Source organism: Arvicanthis niloticus, chromosome 24, assembly GCF_011762505.2.
Source record: "Arvicanthis niloticus isolate mArvNil1 chromosome 24, mArvNil1.pat.X, whole genome shotgun sequence".
Lineage (NCBI taxonomy): Eukaryota > Metazoa > Chordata > Mammalia > Rodentia > Muridae > Arvicanthis > Arvicanthis niloticus.
Genome location: NC_133432.1, coordinates 41,007,610 through 41,027,351, shown reverse-complemented (window position 1 = coordinate 41,027,351; position 19,742 = coordinate 41,007,610). Strand labels below are relative to the sequence as shown.

At 46.1% G+C, this 19,742-nt stretch overlaps 1 protein-coding gene across 3 annotated transcripts in view; it reads left to right on the top strand.

Annotated features, from left to right (window-relative positions):
* Positions 1-15,608, top strand: part of LOC143438200 (uncharacterized) — a 28,219-nt gene extending 12,611 nt beyond the window's left edge. The window contains exons 3-6 of one of the 3 annotated variants that reach the window (XM_076923865.1): positions 9,230-9,324; positions 9,769-9,864; positions 12,327-12,409; positions 12,618-15,608. In XM_076923865.1, coding sequence (XP_076779980.1) covers positions 9,230-9,324; positions 9,769-9,864; positions 12,327-12,387 — 252 coding nt within the window. In that variant the 3' untranslated portion in view covers positions 12,388-12,409; positions 12,618-15,608. Of the gene's footprint in view, positions 1-9,229; positions 9,325-9,768 lie in introns of all 3 variants that reach the window. The other 2 variants (XR_013107190.1, XM_076923864.1) reach the window with 2 other exon arrangements.
* Positions 15,609-19,742: the final 4,134 nt, after the last annotated feature.

The following is a 19,742-nucleotide window of genomic DNA, read 5'->3' as shown; positions in this document are numbered from 1 at the left end:
TATTATTCGTGTAACACTGAACCCACGATCCTCCTGCTTTAGGCTCCTGAGTCCTGGGGTTGCAAGCTGTGTTACCATAGTCAGCTTGTATGGGTGATTTTTGAAGAACACAGGACTACCACAAGAGTCTTTTCAAGAGACACTCTCTGAAAGTCGGCCGCAGCTTCAGGAATCAAGACGGGCTGACTGGGCCTTCCTCCCTAAACCAAACTTTCCATTTTTCTTCATGATGTTGTCTCCTTCCACCAGACTCAGCTTTCCCTGGAAGGATGGGCTCCAGGAACCCAGGGCAAGCATAGCCTATATCCAGAACTTTGCCAGACAACGGAGGCTTTTCTAGTGGGTGGAGCTTATTCAAGCTTGCTCTGTGGGTGGAGCTCACTCGAGCCTGGGCTCAGAGCTTGGAACATGTGTTTCTGGGAGCCATAAAATCTCTGAAAGGTGGCAAATCTCCAACCCTTTCTCAGAAAACTGCACATTGGAGCCATTTCACAGAGAAACGGTTGGGTTATAGCCTATCAGGAAGAATCTTGCCTCAAGAGGAATTTTTTGTCAAGATCTTCCTAGCCCCAGCTGTGTATTTCAGTCCCGTCCAACTCACAAGCTGCCACACACACACACACACACACACACACACACACACACACACACACACACACACGTCTCTTTGTGAGTGTGGTTCAGGCCAAGCAAATGCCCGCAGAACATGCATGTTTATTTCCAATGTTTCCTATTTTTGTTAATACTGATTATGCACAAGCAGGAAATGCAAGATTGTCTCCTCACACCACTTCGCTCCCCAGGAGCTTCATATGACGTCCTCATTCCTAAACCCAGATAGTCTGGGATTCCTGAAGCTGCGGCCGACTTTCAGAGAGTGTCTCTTGAAAAGACTCTTGTGGTAGTCCTGTGTTCTTCAAAAATCACCCATACAAGCTGAATATGGTAACACACACTTGCAACCCCAGGACTCAGGAGCCTAAAGCAGGAGGATCGTGGGTTCTGTGTTAGCCTGGGTCTCATGCTGAGTCTTTTCACACAAGGTCGCCCTTCCAAGTACACATTTCTGCCTGTTGTTTTCTTTGTCACAGACTAAGTTGTCTAGTTTCCTCTGCCCTGCATAACATCCCTAAGACGTCAGGTATTGTTTGTCAGGAGATGACTGTAGTCATCTCTGAAGGCAGCTGTAACTAATTAACCCCAGTGTGGTGACTTGAAATAACAAAAAATCATTCTCCCACAGTTCTGGAGGGCGGATGTTTGAAATCAGTGTGTCAACAGAGCCGTGTTCTCCTGCTGGTTCTCGAGAGGATCCTTTTTGTCCAACTTCTGATAGTTCCAGAGGTTCCTTGTCAATGGCTTATATAACTCTGATCTCAGACTCCACCTCTGCCTAACCTTTTCTTCCTGTATCCGCCCCTCCCCCCCAGCCCCATCCCAGTGTGTACCATTGAATTTAGTGTCTACCCAGCTAATCCAGTTTAATCTTCCTTGTCTACTTCACCCAATTTGGAGTCACCTAGGAGACAGACCTCAGGGCATACCTGGAGGATGTTTCCAGAGAGGCTGAACTGAGGAGAGAAAACACATCTTAAAATGTGGCTGGCATCATTCAGTGGGCTGTGGTCTGGGACTAAACTGAAAGAAGAAATGGAAAAAAAGTGTGTTGAACTGAAGCGTTTCACTCTGCTACCTGTCTTTAGACATAGTATCTGTTCTCACTGCTTGGATAGACAACACCCCACACCGTGAGCCAAAGTAACCCCTTCACTGCCTCAATTGTTTCTCCTCAAATATTTTGTCACAGCAACAAAAGAAGTAACTAATGCACCAGAACACTTCATCTAAAGCTGTATAACTTGTATAAATCTAAAAAGGGCCCCTTTCCAAGTGAGGTTAATTCACAAAGAATTCAGGTTCAGTCTGTGAGATGTTTTCCTGGGGTTGTTCATTCACAGGCAAGCAGGTGACAGAGCCTGGTGCACAGCCACAGTTCATTTGTTCTGCTGGATCGAATTTAAACTTGGACCCAAGGACTCTATCTGCTTTATTTCAGGGCTCCATGTCTTTGCATGCCTTGATTATAAAAGCAGCAGCTAGACTAATTAAAGTAAATAGTTTCTTAGCTTCCATCATGTTTCTGATGAAGTATTTTGTACTGTTGTTTCAAGCCACCATGTTTCAAGTGGCAGAACTACTTAGGTATGAAAAAAGCATGTGGGTTTTTTTTTTTTTTTTTTTCGGTCTTTATCTTCCTGTGACCCTGAGGGTTTGAAACTAAATTGATTTGATTGAGATAACTTCTCATGAGTAAATTCCATTATATTTAGGATAAGAAGATGTACATTTATAAGCTACGTATGTATCTATAAATGAATGGGTGTGTTTATGTGATCTTATTGATGCTAGTGACCATGGTGGTTTGAATGAGAATGGCCCCCATAGGCTCATATATTTGAATGCTTAGTCCCCAGTTGATGAACTGTTTAGGAAGGTGTGGCCTTATTAGGGAAGGTGTGTCACTGAGGAGAGGGATTTGAGGTAAAAATTCCACACCAGGCCTAGATTGTCTCCCTCTTCCTCTCCCTCTCCCTCTCCCTCTCCCTCTCCCTCTCCCTCTCCCTCTCCCTCTCCCTCTCCCTCTCCCTCTCCCTCTCCCTCTCCCTCTCCCTCTCCCTCTCCCTCTCCCTCTCCCTTTCACTTCCTCCTTCCCTTCCTCCCTCCCTCCCTCCCTCCCTCCCTCCCTCCCTTCCTCCCTCCCTCTCTCCCTTTCTCCCCAGTGCCTGTGGACCAGAATGCAAAGCTCTCAACTACTGCTCCAGCACCATGCCTGCCTGTCTGCTGCTTCTTATGATGATCATATACTAACCCTCAGGAACTGTAAACAAGCCCCCAATTAATGTTTTCCTTTTATAAGAGTTTCCTTGGTCATGATGTCTCTTCATAGCAATGGAGCAGTGACTAAGACAGTCATTTCCAAGTGGTTGTTGCAACATACTTTATATTTCTATATAAACATAATCAGGGGCAGGAGAGACGGCTCAGCATCAAGAGTAGTTGCTAGTTTTTGTAGAGGGCTCCAGTTCAAGTCCTAGCACCAACATGGCAGCTTCTAACTGTCTGTAACTCTAGTTCCAGGGTATCAGGTTTTCTCTTCTCTTCTCCACAGGCTTCAAGCACATACACGTAGTGCATATACATACATGCAGGCAAAACACTCATATACATAAAAAGTAAGTTAATATTCAAAAGCCATAGCTAAATGTAACATTCCTAAAAGAAAGTAAAAGAAAAGCAAAAATTTAAGTTTTAATGTTAAAATGTGCTAGGACAGTGAGTCTCAACCTTCCTAATGCTGTGACCCTTTGATATAGTCCCTCATGTTGTGGTGACCCCAACCATAAGATTATTTTCATTGCAACTTCACAACTGTAATTTTGCTACCATTATGAACCATAATTTAAATATCTGATATGCAATCCCTATGAAAATGTCATTCAACCCCCAAAGGGGTCCTGACCCACAGTTTGAGAACTGTGTGTCCGGACATTGTCACTGGCCTTTCAACTGGAACAGTTTTGATAGGGTTAAACGCAGCAGCGAGAACAAGCTTGACACTGCAGGCAGGAACTTGGAAAACAGCCTCTCCCTGTGTGTCTAACCCACATGGTATGTACCTTGCAGTTTGAGCAGCTGGTTGTATTTGATTTATGAAATGTTTGGAGACTGGAATCCTAAAATGGGAACAATCTGAGTTTTTTTCTTCCTTAGTCAGAGTTACAATTGTTTCAAGTTGCTTGATTCCCACTGTTTTTATTCCAAATTCTTTTCAAAATTATGCTTCTGGGATCAGGGCCTTATTAACATTTTTTTAAAAATAATCATTTATCCCTGTTTCCAATAAGCAAGCCACAGAACAAGCAGACAAGAGACAGAGAGAAAAACAACAACAAATGTCCAGTCTGCAATGCTCAAAGCATGCCACATGTGTGGTCAACCTTAAATGGAAGCGTGCATCATGGTCTTGAAGCTTTATGATGCATTAACATCAGGCCTTTCAACTTCAAGCAACAGTAAGAGCCAGTAACAATGGCACCAATTGACTAAGTCAGACTTTGCTAAGTGAAAAAGCCTTCCCCTGACAGAGATAGAGTCTATGACCAAGCTGAAAGCATGGTCAGAGCTGTCTCCTCTGTGTTAAGTCTCCTCTTCTGCAAGGACTGTGTGACCCCTGAATATTTCTTATGTTATGTCCAAACAGCCTAGTTCATAGAGAGAACTAGAGAACCTGTAGATGACTAGACAACTGGTCAACCACAGAGCTAGACACTCTCATTGTTTCAGAGTACTTTGTGTTTGATTTTGAAATCCATTATCAACTCTGTTTTTAACTTCTTGGGTTTAAAACTTCTTGTTTGAAACTCAAAAGCAGTTTTCTAACAACAAAATAGCCTACCAGTAGATCTGTGTCACCGTGGTAAGCCTCTTTCCCTTGCTGTCCCCTGACTGTAGGCAGATGAGGACTGTTGATTAAAAGACACGTTCTTTCTCCGTGACCTTGTGAGAGAATCTAGCTAGATTTCTGTTGGTGATGGTTTGTTTGGATTGCATAAATCCAGGCCAACTGGGGTGAGGCGGAATGAACTGGGTCTAGTCTCCAAATTCAGCTGTGGTTGTGGTCATACACAGCTGCAGACAGAGACTTTGCCTCTGTCCCTTGGGACTGTGCTGTGAACTTGAAACCCATGCTCGCGATCTCTCTCTTTAAACTACACTTGTTCATTGGAGGGAGGCATCCATATAATGATGTATGTGTGGAAGTCAGAGGACAACTTGCAGAGTCAAGCCTCTCTTTCCACCATGTGGGTTCTGGGGATCAAACTCAGGTCATCAGGCTTGGTGACAAGCTGAGTCATCGTATCCCAAACCACAATCTCTCAAGGACTGTCAATACACTGTTCTGTTTGGTCCTATGTTTCCATTTGCCAAATAGGAAGGGGATGGAGAGTGAGAGTGGAGAGTGAGCAGGGATAAAGCAGCATTTCCTGGCCCAGGAACACACAATTCTTCTGACCCTGGCACTACCAAGAGCTTTCCAGGCTTCGAGTATGCTGGGAATGCTGGAGAACCCTCCCTGCTAATAGTTCTGATAAATTTCAGGCATACATTCTGACAAATTATGCTTAGACTCACCCATTCACCACGCTGGCCCAATGCACTTCAATTTGAAGCTGTTCCTGGGCTTGAGGAAACTTTTCCATGGCCATCTCTTTTTCTAACTAGAGTTTTCCTACTTCTCCTTCATATCTCTACTCAGTGACTTAACAGTCCCTCTTCTGTCACCTAAGCTCCTCCAGAGATGTAACTGGGTCCTTCCTAAGGCGCTCACCTCTGTCTATTCCAATACATTCTTATGTGTGAAATCATGGTCGCTAATGAAAAGAAAGAATCAAGTTGAAGGCTGGACTCCACAGTCTTTAAACACACATATATCCAGTTAGCTATTTCTCAGGTGTCTTATTTTTAATCTTATGTCTTCTGGGCCCTCCTGAATCAATTAGCAATTATTGAGAAAATGCCTAACAGACATGCCTACAGGTCTCTCCAAGAAGCCAATTCCTCATCTGAGGCCCCCTCTTCCCAAGTGTGTCATGTTGACAATTGAAGCTAGCTATGACACAGTCTTTTCCATTTTCAGCACCTGTGCACTCTGCATGAGTTACTGTGCTAGCTAGTCGTGTGTCAAATAGACACAAGTTAGAGTCATCTGAGAGGAGGGAGCCTCAGTGGAGAAGATGTCTCTGTAAGATCTGGCTGTAGAACATTTTCTTAATGATTGGTAAGAGAGGGCCCAGGCCATGTGGGTGGGGTCACCCCTGGGCTGGTCGTCCTGGGTTCTATAAGAAGGAGGCCAAGCAAGCCATGTGAAGCAAACTGGTAAACAGCATCCTTCCATGGGCTCTGGATCAGCTCCTGCCTCCAGAATCCTGCCCTGTTTGAGTTCCTGTTCTGGCTTCCTTCAGTGGTAGGATTACAATGTGGACGTATAAGCCAAATAAATCCTTTCCTCCCTAACTTGCTGTTTGATCATGGTGGTGACTTTTGCAGCAACAGTAACCCTAACTAAGACAGCTACTCGCCATCCCCGTGCCTGTGTTTTGGTAATACTACAGTACCTTCTTCCTACGTTGCTCTCAGGACTGAGCTTTCATTAAATAATAAACATTTTAGATGCCTTTCTTGTTCAGCTCATTTTCTTATTTCCTAAGGCATTCTTCACAGTTTTAAATGCCTTATAACCAAAACAGACTCTGTACACAGGTAATGCCTAGGTGCTCGTCAGATGTGTCAAGCAGCAATCATCGGAGCGTTGCGGCTTTGGTGCCTTGGACCCTTGAATGGAACAAATGAAAGGTTCCCCCCCCCACCCTCACCCCCAAATAAGAGCTGGTCAGAGTGTCTCTCCCTCTCGAGTCAAAAGCGATGGTTCTGTCTCTACCAGTTTGTGTCCTCAGAATGGGACCGTGGTCATACCTGCCTCAGAGGCTAAGAAGAGGAAAGGAGACAATCTGCACAAAGTCACTAAGCATTCAGGTGCTTGCCATCTGTCTACCTCATTCACAGCCTCTATCCTGGTACTTAAGTTGATTATTGAAAGAAGTGTGTTGATTGTCCTGGAAACCCCACAGCTAGCTTTTCCAGGAGAGTTCCACCCTACACCAACTATGCAAGTCTCCGTCATTTCCCCTCAAACCTGGTCAGGAGAAGCACTTTTTCCATCTGGGAACAACCAGGGCAGGAAAACCAATGTCAACAGTCAAGAGAGCCATCAGCTCCCATGCTGAGGAATGGCTGGTCCCGGTAACTGACCAGGAGGCAGAGGGTGGCTAGAAGGACAGAAAGAACCAGGATGTTTGTATGAGTCACCAGGGACACAGTACGAACTCTCTGAGACCTCCTTGGGAGAAATGGGGGCTGAAGGTTCTTCTGGAAGAGGTACAGAACCAATGGGGTTTTATGGTTATTGGTCATTATACCCTGTTCCCCTGGAGTGGTTTGCAAGACCATATCCTCCAGGAACTGGGGCTCACACACAGCGGGGTAGCTGTGTGGATGAACATTTAACTCCTCTGTCTGCTCTGTTCTCAGCATCCATGAGGCACTGATTTCGACACACTGCTCTGTAGTTTCCCATCTATAATAAGGGATCATTCTCGGCATCCTTGGTACTGTATCTGTGTTCAGAGGTTGCTTGTGTAGCAGCCAGGGAGATTTGCATTCCCCTGCAGCAAGTTGTGTCTCAGAGAACCCCATGGCTCCCTGTCCCCGGTTTACTTTGTAAGAACAACCTTGGATCTCACCCTTCTCCTTTATTTCCACTTGGACTCTGGAATCTAAAGTAGAAATTATGTTTTGTGACCTTTAAGTGGGACGCCAGCTGCCTCTCCACCCTTTCCCCAGTGATTTAGAACCGCACAACCGGTTCTGTAATACTTTCTGGAATCCTGAACTCCTTCCCAGCAAGCATGAGTGATGCTAAAACATCACACCCAAGGTCACTGGGCAGAGCAAATGCTCGCTGGAGGCATATTCTCAAACATACACATATGTCCCTGTGGCAGCTTCAGTTGAAAAAAAAGAAAGTTTCAATTTTGCCCTGAATTTTCAGTTCTACCCTCAAGAATGAAATAGATGGGAAATGCTGTCCTCCATTCCATCCAGGCTCTATGATGCTGAGAAGGGCATGACTCTGGGTTAGGCTTGGCACAACCTCGCCGTTGGCAGAAGCTGTCCATTATTGATGTGTTTTTGCTCAGGCGAAAGCAGATTCCATTGGTAGCCTCAGGGGCTATGATGGGGACAAAGAAGCAGAGAGACCTTTCCCTGGGATTCCTTAAATTAAAAAAAAAAAGTTTTAATTTTTTATTTTATGTGTATGGGCGTTTTGCCTGCATCTATCTGTGTACCAGTATCTGCCTAGTATCTGAGGACACAAGAAGAGGCTCCAGGTCCCCTGGGATTGGAATTACAGATGGTTATGAGCTACCACGTGGGTGCTAGGATCTGAACCCAGGCCCTCTTAACCACTGAGCCATCTCTCCAGACCCCAATATCCCCTAAGTCTTTGAAGGCTTTCCTCTGTGCTGCTACCATCTTACCCAGAATGCTCAGTGAGAACTCAAGCTTTGATGAGGTTGGTCACTGCTCCTGGGTTAATGGATTAGAGAAGACAGGAGTTGAAGGCTAGATTCCCAAGCCAGAACTGAAGAAACTCAAAGTTCCTTTAATCTTTTTCTCCCATGTCTTGTGACCAACCCACCCTCCACCCAGAAGCCTGTTCTGCCATGGCCAAGCTCAGTGTGCCTCAATTTTTCTTCCAAACATGAAGAAATTTGTAGCTTTGTCCAACCACAGCTCTTTAATAGAAACTGGATAGGACGGGGTACAGGGAGAGGGATATTGAGAACTGGGTGCTTAAACAAGTTTAGGGTGCCATTGTGGGATGAGCAGATATGGAGTGGACTGGAAATACACACTAGACAAGGCTTTCTTTTAAAGTACATTGTAGACTACACCTATGGATCCTCTCTGGTTTTTAGAAATTTTATATTTGACATTATTTTACTCACAAGATTGTGTTTGGGTGTCTCTGATGGAATGAACAACTCGCAGCTCACACTTGTGTATGGATTTGTGGCTTGTTCATCTCTGCAGTGCAAGCTAAAAGAAATGAGGCTCCTTCCTGGAAGTTAGACTAAACCATGGTGGGGAGATGCAGGGAGAGAGGTGGGTGTACCCACCAGGCAGTGGGGAAAGTGGGGGGGGTGGCAATGGTTTATATTTCGATTGTGTTCCCTGTTGTCTTTACAGCTTTCCTGTCTGGGGGGGATTCTTGCTGCCTGGCTGGCTATGGGCGGGGCAGTCATTTAATTTCATCTTCCAGTTGTCCGGACTGTTTGTACTTGAAAGTGTGTTCTGGGTGGGGCGGGGGGGAGGGAGGCAACACAGGAACTGCCCAGGCTTAATGTCCATTTATAACCATCTTGTGTTGCTGGAACCTTCTTTTTGGATAAAAAGACATTGACTCATAACTGAACAATCCTGCCTCACAGGGATGAAAGCGTCTTCCTCTCAGCCCGTTTATCTTTAGAGGCTGTGTAGGAAATGACTGTCAAACACCACAGAACAAAAAGTTAACTTTCTTATTCCTGTCTCTTTCTCCCCACAGATGGGTCTGAAATTCTTGCTTGGGGCCATATGGAGTGGTTGTGCAGGGAGGAGATTATATCCGGCTTTCTGTTTCTGTTCAACTCTTTCCACCGGGTAAGTGGACCCTTTGAAGTCGCACTCGCCTTACCCCACATTCTGACATGAATGACTGATCGACTTTCAGTCTGCACAAGATAAGGAGCCGAGTCTCAAAACTGCGGAGCTCTCTTAACTAAACAATAGCCGAACCACCCAGAGCACTCTTCCAAGACGGGAGAGAATTTCCCACATGTGTTAAACATTTTATTCTTCCCAAACGCTTTACTCTGTATTATTGTGTTAAATTGGATAATGTCTACATGAAAGGGCCGTGTCAATTGTATCAGATAACAAAAAAGTAAGATTTTTGTAACAATTATGGATTTGATTTTTTTTCTACACAGACATCTGAGGCTTGGCAAGAGAATGTTAAGAGCCTTAAATTGCCCAGTGAAGGGAAACTGGTCTGTGAGTGCAGTCTCTTTTCTAATCCTGGCTGTGTTTTCTATTCTGCAACAGATGTCATCCACCTGGGGATGTCAAAAGAGAAAATGCAGAGTGCTGGACAGATGGCTCAGGGGCTAAGAGCACTGGCAGCTCTGGCAGACAACCCAGGTTTGGTTCCCAGCCCTTACATGGGTGTTCAAAACCACCTGTGACTCCAGCTGCGGAAGACCTAGCGCCCTCTTCTGGCTTTCCATGGGCACTGCAAGTACACAGTGCACATACATACATGCAGGCAAACACTCATATACATAAAATGAAAATAAGGAAAGCCAAGTGGGGTTGGGGGAGGTGTTGGAAGAATAATATGAATGAGAATACAACAAATCTACCCTCGATGATCTTGACTGGTGTCTCTTGTGGCTCCAGGCTGGCCACCAAAAATGCTTCAGGCTGCTGACCAAGAGGGCAGATTATATTTATAGCTAGAAAAAACGAAGTAAGATAAAGGACTCGGACATGATGTAGAGACAATCCGACAGTCATAGCTTGTGTCTGCCTTATTTGAACTGTTCGACTGGCTGGCTGTTGGTGACAGGCAAAGTCTCTGTAACTTAACACAAGGTGGCTTCCATATTACCTTAAGCTGTAGTTCAGTATGTGTGCAGAAACCTTTGGCTAAACTTTAAAATGCAGCCCTGTGTGGGGACTTTTATGCCAACTTGACACAAGCTAGAGTCATCAAAGAGGAAGGCGCCTCAATCGAGAAAATCTCTCCATAAGATCAGGCTGTAGGGAGGCCTGTAGGGCATTTTCTTAATTAGTGATTGATGGGGGAGGGCCCAGTCCATTGTGGGTGGAGCCATCCCTGGGCTGGTGGTCCTGTGTTCTATAAGTAGGTAGGCCAAACAAGCCATGAAGAGCAAGCCAGTAAGCAGCACTCCTCCATGTATCAGCTCCTGCCTCGAGGTTCCTGCTCTGGTTGAGTTCCTGCCCTGACTTTCTTTAATGATGACAGTGATGTGGAGGTGTAAGCCAAATTAACCATTTCTTCACAAATTGCTTTTGGTCATGATGTTCCATTGCAGCAATAGAAACTTTGACTAAGACACTTCCAGGCAGCGTTAACCCAAAACTTGAGTTCAATATGTACATCCATAGTGGAGATAAGAACCACCTTGAACCCCTCAAAGACTTGGCCCCTGAAGTGGGGCTATTCTTAGCCTTTCTTGATCTGGTTTGCCTCTAACTCACGCTACTGTCTCCCCTCAAAGCTTCTTATTTTTTCTCTGGCTTAATTGCTGTTTATTAAGACTCTGGAAGAGTCTTTTTCAAGGCTAGGGCAGGAGCCTTATTGTATCCAATATGTTTGCATTTAAAAACATATGTGGAATTAGCTCACAGTCCATGTCCAGTTTTAGAGAAGACTTTAACGCAAGTCTTCCTTTCCTAGTGAGGTGCTGCATTTAACTCCACGTGTGTCAAGACATGGCTTTAGAGTAGCTACCAGAGACACTGCCCTCCCACAGAGCCCACTTCAGAGGAAGCAGGATATGGCAAGCCTGGGTTCAAGAAAACCTTTAGAGGTGGTTAACTGGGCAAGGAGCCATTGGAGAATCAGTTCTCAGAACCAGAAGAGGTCAGACTGACTCAAGCTGGTATGTGATTGAATCACAATTTTGGACAGAAAAGAGGGAAGCATCATAGAGAGATTTTGGAGCAAGGCACGGAGACTGGCTGGCCACTCAGCTGCTTTGACTGCCTGACAGTCAGTGGTTGGTTATACATTCCTGAGTTAGGTTTTAAGTTTGTGAACTGAGTTTGGTTGCACATACAGGACTGTACTGAGGATTTGAAAATCCTATTCAGTTTAACTCAGCACCACCAAGACCACTGAATCCTGGATATTGATGGATAATCCATGTCTTACTTAGGGTTCTACTGCTGTGAACAGACACCATGGCCAAGGCAACTCTTAGAAGGACAACACTTAATTGGGGCTGGCTTACAGGTTCAGAGTTTCAGTCCATTATTATCAAGGCAGGAACATGGCAGCATCCAGGCAGGCATGGTGCAGGAGAAGCTGAGAGTTCTACATCTTCATCTGAAGGCTGCTAGCAGAATACTGTCTTCCAGGCAGATAGGGTGAGGGTCTTAAAGCCCATGCCCACAGTGACACACCTACTCCAACAAGGCCACACCTCCAAATAGTGCCACTCCCTGGGCCAAGCATAAACAAACAATTACAATCCACTTTTTTGGAATATTACTATATGAACATAAGAATAAATAATGTGTGACTCTTATGTGAGGGGCTTAGACTCATCACAGAGAAACAGAGGTTATTAGGGGCTGCAGAAAAATTGAATTGGGTGTGTGTGTGTGCATGTGTATGCATGCACGTATACTCTAGTGTGTGCTCACGACTGTGTGTGTCTGCAGGCATGCGTGTGTGCACAAGTGTCTGTGTGTTTGTCAGGATATACACACCTGTGTGTGAGCACAGGCCATGGGAAAGGGTCACATGTCCTTCGGTATCATTCTCACTTCATTTCTTTGAGATAAGGGTGTTACTGAACCCAAGTTAGGCTGATGCCAGCAAGCCCTGGAATTCCCTGCCTTTTCTCCCACAGTCCTGGGGTTATAAGCATTTTCCGAAGTACGTGGTTTCTCATGAGGATGGTGACCATTTGAATTCAGATCCTCAGTTTGTGAGGTAAGAGCTCTTGCCCTCTAAGTCATCTCTCCAGCCCCCTAACAATTCAGAAATTCAGCTTGGAAAGAAGAGCGTTTTCTGGGGACCATTTTCCACAACATGAAGTGTATCTCCTAGCACTGAAAGACACACTTGAAAGCGGTTAACGTTTTTATTACATGTATTCCTATAACAATTTAAACAAACTTGAGTGTGTGGTGACTTTCAGGGGGACAGATAGGCCTGGAGGAGAGCTAAAGGACCCCAGACCCTCTCCAGGGAGGACACCCTCAGGGTGATGTTCCTCAGACATAGGGGCCAACTTGCCCATGGAAGAGTATCCTGCTCCTCAGCACTGCGGTATGTGAGGGCCCTTTGTTCGTGGGCGCGTGGTGTCAGGAGGATTGAGGAGAACATATGTCTGTCTCTTTTGAAAGGACCATCCATCAGGTGGAACATCTTTCCTGGGCCATTGGATGCTGGAGAAAACACCATGACATTCAGGGCCTATAGAGGTAACACCTTGAGTCATGCCATCCTCAAAGATAATAACATTCCTTAAAAGTACATGTGGGAAAGGCTTGGTCTACAGGCAGGCACTGGTGAGAGGAGGTGCCTGATGGCATGTTTTTAGGCCATGAGGCATCTGCCAAGGGAGAACAAAGGGATGCCAACCTCTTTCGTTAACCCTTTGGCTTTTCAGTCATCAGGCAAGCAGTTGACTTTCCCTCTCCTTACATTTCCCCTCCCCCACATTGCCCGCTTTTTCTACCTGGTCCTCTCATCAGAGTCCCAAAGCACCATGTCTGCCAGGTTTTTCCACACAAGCCTCCAAAACCATGATGGAAAACGGACAACCATCCCAGAGATGACAGGACAGAAGCTGGCCCCTGTTGCCTTCTTACCAGCACTTTTAAGACTTTGTTTTCAAAGCCACCAAAACTGGTTTCAAGCTCCCCCCTTCCACCTAGTCGCATGCCCTATAACAACATCTCGGCCAGTGACAGGCTACTCAGACAGTGCAACTCTAACAAAGTATAATGAAAAGTTCCCAGTGCTCGGGGATGTTGTGATCGTGGTAACATGGAAATGCAGCGCAGTTCTGGTGTGCTTGCACTGATGCTGGTGTGAACAAGCCTACCCTGTGGTCCACTGTACAGAGACGTACAGTTATGTATAGCATACAATGCCTGACAATGATAGTAAATGACTGAGCTACTGCATTTACCGTGTGTTATGTATTTATCATGCTGTATTTTCATTGCTATTTGAAAATGCACTGCTCTGAGATGTTCCGCACGCCTCCCGAGTCCCCTTCGCCTGCGGAAAAAGGACACGTGAGGCAGTGATCGGGTAATTACTACAAACGAGGCTTTACTTGTAACAGCAGAAGCGGAAAGGCGGAAAGACAGGAAGAGGCTATGCTTAAATATACCCTAGAGTGACTTATTCACTTCTGATTGGCTGTTCACTCATTACCCATAATATGCCCCGGGATGGGCAGTGACTTTTGGCGCGCTTTTGCCTCTTGCACCTGCTCAGTTAGTTGTTTACTAGTGGGGAGGACACGATGTCCGCGCCATCTTGGAATGGCGGATGTATCACCACTGACCACGGCTTCCTACACTGAGACATACCCTGTGATGCTGGCAGCCGCCTCGCGCATCTGTGTATCTCCTCTCTAGCTGCATTCCTTCCTCTCATATTTGACTTAAAATTGTGTTCTCTGTTCGTTGTAGCCCTAACACCAATGCTACATACACCAGGCAGCTTAGGCGCCATCAGGGTTTGTTAAATGCATACTGTGATGTGTGAATGTGCTTGTTAGGTTTTGTCAACTTGACGCAAACTAAAGGCACCTGGGAAGACGGAACCTCGGTTGAGGAATCGCCTGCATTAGATAGACCTGTGGGTATGTCTGAGGAGCCATTTTCCTGATTAATGAGGGCTCAACCCACTGTGGGAGGTGATGCCCCTAGGCAGGTGGTCGTGGGTTATATAAGAAGGAGGCATGTGCAAGTCACAGAGAGCAAGCCAGGAAGCACTGTTCCTTCTTGGTCTCTGCTCCAGTTCCTGCTTCTGGGTTCCTGCCTTGGTTTCCCTTGATGATGGACTGTAACCAGTGAGCTGAAATAAGCCTTGTCCCTCAAGTTACTTTTGACCAATGTTTTCTCACAAGCATCCAACAGCAAACTACATCAATGACCAACCCTGAGTTAGCTGACAATACAGTCCTCAGAATGCATCCCTGTTGTCGGGCTGTGGAGGGGTATCTTGGTTCTTGGTTGGGCATGGGCCTAGAACCCTGAGACTTCAAAGGAGAAATGGCAGGTGTTTGGCTTCGCCCCCAGAACCCAGGGTCCTGACACACAGCCTAATCTCCATTTAACCTGCACCTTTCGGTCATGTAGGACACAGGTAGAAGGTATGGCTACAGGCCTCAGCCTCAAGAGGTTTACATACTAATGAAATACCTGAAGGCCAGAGGGCATAGCCAATTAAGCATTCTTCACCAAACCCTCCCCCCTTTCTCCCTCCCTATTTAACTCGGGTCTGCCCTGAGTTTCATGAGGGCAGGGGGAGTGCACCCAGACCATCTACATTCACCATGAACAATAAACTCTTGGAAACCCATGGACTCCCTTGTGTCTATTGTGGTCTGCCGTCTTGTGACCGTGGAGGACTTCCCTGCGACCCAGCCACTGGACTGCTGTGGCTTTTTCCCATACCCTGTCGTTAAGTGGCTCTGAGCTTGCCCTGCTAATTAAGGTCAAAGCCTACCATTGTTTGGATAGCCTCTTGGAGCTCAGCACTATATGGAAGTCTCCCTTCATTGGCAAGGCTTCCTCTTCTCCCTGACCTTGTCTGTGGAGCCTCCCTCCCCCACACACCCCTTTACCTGTAGAATTTCACCTAACCTCAGTTAGATTGCAGGTTCAACTTCTCTCTCCCAACAAGAACCCATTCAGATAACACCTGAGCTTCCTGAACTGCTTCCCCATGCTCATGAGGCATCTCGGTGCCCTAAGCCCCCAGCCACTGACCTTTGCCCATCCTGGATGTTCCCACTCCCAGTTTCCCCTGAAGTATCTAAGCCTTGACTCACCCAAAGTAAAGCTGATCTGCCTGCCTCCCTGCAGCTGGTCCCAGAGTGGTCATTCTCTGCATGTACTCACCCCCCACACCACCACCACCACCACCACCACCACCACCACCACCACTCCCATTGGCATCTCTACTCCCTTTGCCCTCCTGGATCAATATTAGCTGACGATTCCTGAGGGCAGGGAGGGTCACATATGACTATATACCTTTCTTTGTTAGGCTCAGCTGGGTCCTCTGCCAATTTCTTTGCTTATGAATTATTGCTTTGGCTCTTGATCGTCCCTTCTTACTGGACCATATCTTTTAGTGGGTGAGTTGGATGCTCTCTCATTTCAAAATTAATTGAAGTTCCCCCTCATATTTGAATAATAATTGGATCAGGTAGAAAATTCTAGAACAGTTCCTTCCCCACAGCATGTCAGAAAGGAGCTGCCCCATTCATACTGGAACTTTCCAAAGGTGGGTTCTGGCCTTCTGACTTATCTGTACTGTGTACTTTCAAACAATTATCTTATTTTTTTTAATTTGTGGTGTGTGTGTGTGTGTGTGTGTGTGTGTGTGTGTGTGTGGTGTGCAGGTGCCCATGATGTCATAAGAAGGAAGTTGTGTTCCTTGGATCTGGAGGTACAGGTTACTGCGAGCTACTGATAGGTGTGTCCTGTAAACCGCTGGGCTGTCTCTTCCTCTCCTTCCTATTCACCTTTTGTCCCCACATTCTGTATCTTTGCCCATTCTGCTCTGTTATGGGAGATTCTGACACTCATCTTTTATTTAGTTATTTTTTGCATCACTTGGATTTTTGACCCACCTGTTGAGTTTTCTGTGTTAAAGATGCACATGAACACCACACTTGTCCGAGTGTCAAGAAAGCAGGTCAGCGCGGCTGCCTCTTTCTGTGCTCCACCCATGGAGAGCACCTACAGCTTCCTTCTTCCAAAAGCACCTGTCTCCTGTGCCTAAGTCCTTGTGTACCACCACCCCACCCGCTGGACAGGTCAGACATTGGGGCTATCTCTCTTTTGGGTGGCAGGTCTCTCTACATGAATGAAGCTGTCTGGCTTCTTCTTTCTCGTCCTTTCTGTCTTTGGGGTTTTTCAGTTCTGAGTTCCGTCCTAACTTTTAGAGTACCCTCACACGTATTTTCTGTTATGTCTGGAAACTCCCGATTTTGTGTTTCTGCTGTCACACTGAAAAACAGAAGGGTTTGTACGAAACCTTAGGGGTTGACAATGCAGAAGAGTTTCAGCAGTGGTCTGTGGTTGAAGTCCACAGAGGTGAGCATTCCTGTCCTTCACAATGGCCGTGAGGAGCTGCAGGGAGCATCAAGGCTTTGTGGGCTGTGGTGTCCCTCACTAGGGTCAGTACCAACTCAGTGTCAGCAGCACAAAACAGTACCACCATCTCAAAAGCTTGTTCCCTTCAACGGGGATAGGTCACGTTTATTTTCATTTAGAAGCCTGAAGCACTTTGGGTAGCTGCCTTGAAATTCGTAATTTTATTCTAAGAGTTGGTTTACAGAGAAATGTGAGCTAAATAACCAGAAGGCCACAGGCCAGGGTCCGAGTTCTTGTTCTTTGAGCTCCTTTAAAAGGACCGGTAGTTTGATAACTAAGCAAGCTGAAACCCAACAGCTAGCCGATGCTGTCTACAAACAGGTCGGAGTCACTGCTGGCTGTGCTGACTTTCATCTTTTATGTACAGTTGGGAGTGAAGGTCAGGCTCAGTGCTCCAGGAGTGTCTTCCCATGGGGGAGGGACTTGCAGGGATGGTAATGGCTAGATGAGGGGGTGTTGCTTAGTATCCAGATGGTGGGACCAACCAGCCAGCAGTGTCACGAGTCCTAAGCAACTGTTTCCCTGAATCCCCAGGTCTAGAAAATATCATCTTCTGGGAAATGTGGAGAGCCCATTCCCTCCCCCCAAGGCCAGAATGCCAGTGTAGTCCTAAAGTCATCAGGGGTGAGAGGGCTGGGGCTGGTGAGCTCACTTCTCCGGCAGTGCCAGCATCAGAGAGCACAGATGTGTACAGCTGGCCCGGTGGCCTTTCCACTGAGCATCTGCTCAGTCTCTCCCAGGTGCTGCTGATTTTTCTCACAGTTAAATTTCTTTATCAATTATTAAAGTTAGCTTTTCAGGCTATAGCTTGCAGGTGATTTTTATCCTGTGTGTCATTTGCTCTGTCTAACATTTTCTTTGTAATTTATAAACTTAAGCACTCAGCCCTTCAGAATTCAAAACTGTGTGTTCTACACATCTTTTGGATTGCTCCCACTTGACAAAGACATTCCAGGTTTGTTTGTTTGGTTGTTTTTTTTTTTTTTCTTTCTTTCAGGCCATTATTTTTAAAATGAACATTTTTGTGTGAGTTTTTCATGCACAGATCCATGTTTGCTCAGGTATGAGGTAGGACCCTGAGGTTTCAGACATGACCAGGTTATGCTATGGGATCTTTGGGGCTCCCTGGTACTAAGCTCCCATTTCTGCTTTCAGGACTGTGGAATTCAGAAGTATCATAAGATTGCAGACGCTTCTGGATCAAGGTTATTCATTGTCTCTTCTCAGGACCCTTTGGTTCCTGACACCACTGTTGCCATGGAGAAGCCACAGCATCAAAAGAACAGAATGCCCAATACCTCTGCTAAATTCACTCACTACTGTGGTGGCAAGAAGCCAGGCATCTTACAGACACATTTCTGCCGTTGATGTTTTGACCGCTGCAGCCTCTCTGGAGTCTTTCATCTAGCTGGAGTGAAGATGACAGGTTCTAATGAGAAAAGAAAAAAAGCCAAGAAAGATTCATCTCACTGGAAAAACACAAACAGGAAGACCTAAGAGACCCCACAGGAGCTGTGCAAAGAGTTCAAAGAGGAGGGAATTCTGGCAGCCACAAAAAAAGTCCTGGAGAGAGAGAAAGCAGGCCAGCTGAATGCCCACCATTCTACCTGGAAGACCAATGTTTTCACAGGCTCTGTAGACAGTGCTAGAAGCATCCATGCTTGATGAAGCCATGTTGTGCTGTGGTGGTCTGAATGAAAATGGCCCCCAGAGACTCATACGAAGTGACTCTATTGGAGGTGTGGCCTTGTTGGAGGAAGTGTGTCACTGGGGTGGGCTTTGTGGTTTCAGAAGCCAAGCCCAGTTTCTCACTTGCTCTTCCTGCTGCCTGCCAATCCAGATGTAGAACTCTCTGCTTCTCCAACATCATGTCTGCAGGTCTGCCACCAAGCTTCCCCCCATGATGTTAATGGACTAATCTTCTGAACCTGTAAGCCAGCCATAATGGAATGTTTTCCTTTGTAAGAGTTGTTGTGGTCATAGTGTCTCTTCATAGCAATAAAACCCTAACTAAGACACGTGCCCAGACTGTTGAAGAAGGCCCAAATAGGCTGCACACCAACAGGGCACCTTCAACCGTGAGCTTCCTCAGATCTGACCTCCAACACCTGTGAAAATGTCATCTAACTTTGCAACAAGTGTTGGTAAGGTCTTTCGGAGGTCCATCGGGAATGTTGCCCTCTAAGAAATTGGTGGCACTTGCTGAGGTAGTGCAGAATATGACTGGTGAAAGCCAGTCCCACCTAGCCTCCCTATGCAAGCCAGGTATCTCCAGCTTCTCTTGCAGCATTCTTGAGTTTCTTCGAGCAAAAACTTCACCATCTTTTTGACATACAGATAGCTTCAGTGAATGTAAAAAGAAAGCCCCAAACTAAAAGTCCTATGGAAGAGTTCAGTGGCACCAGAATATTGTGGGCCCTCAAAAGGAGGTATAGTCCAGCCCAGGTAGGGATTAGGGATAGACAAGTACATTAATTCAGGAGCCCAGAATGGGGTGTAGAGGAAGAATCAGCAGCCAACTCCTGGCTCTGTTGACCAAGAAAAAGCTGAAGCTCCGAGGACGCAAGCTTCTAGAAGCCACAGCTGCCCACTCTAGGTTCTGTCAGAATCATGAGGAGATGCTGTAACAAGGGAAAGAGGAGTAGGTTCCTCCCTGTGCTGCCAGACCCTACAACTAAGATGGCAGCCTTTCTACCCTCAGGCCAGTTGTGCTCAAGGATTGTCTGTCAGTGGCCAACTATTCTAGTTTCCTTTCTGTTGTTGTGCTAAAACATTGACCTAAGGCACCTAAGGGAAGAAAGGATATTTTTGGATTGGCCTTCTAGGTCACAGTCCGTCACTGAAAGCAGGAGCTTGAAGCAGAAGCCACAGAGGAACACTGTTCCCCCGGCTCACAGCAAGGTACATGCAAGTAG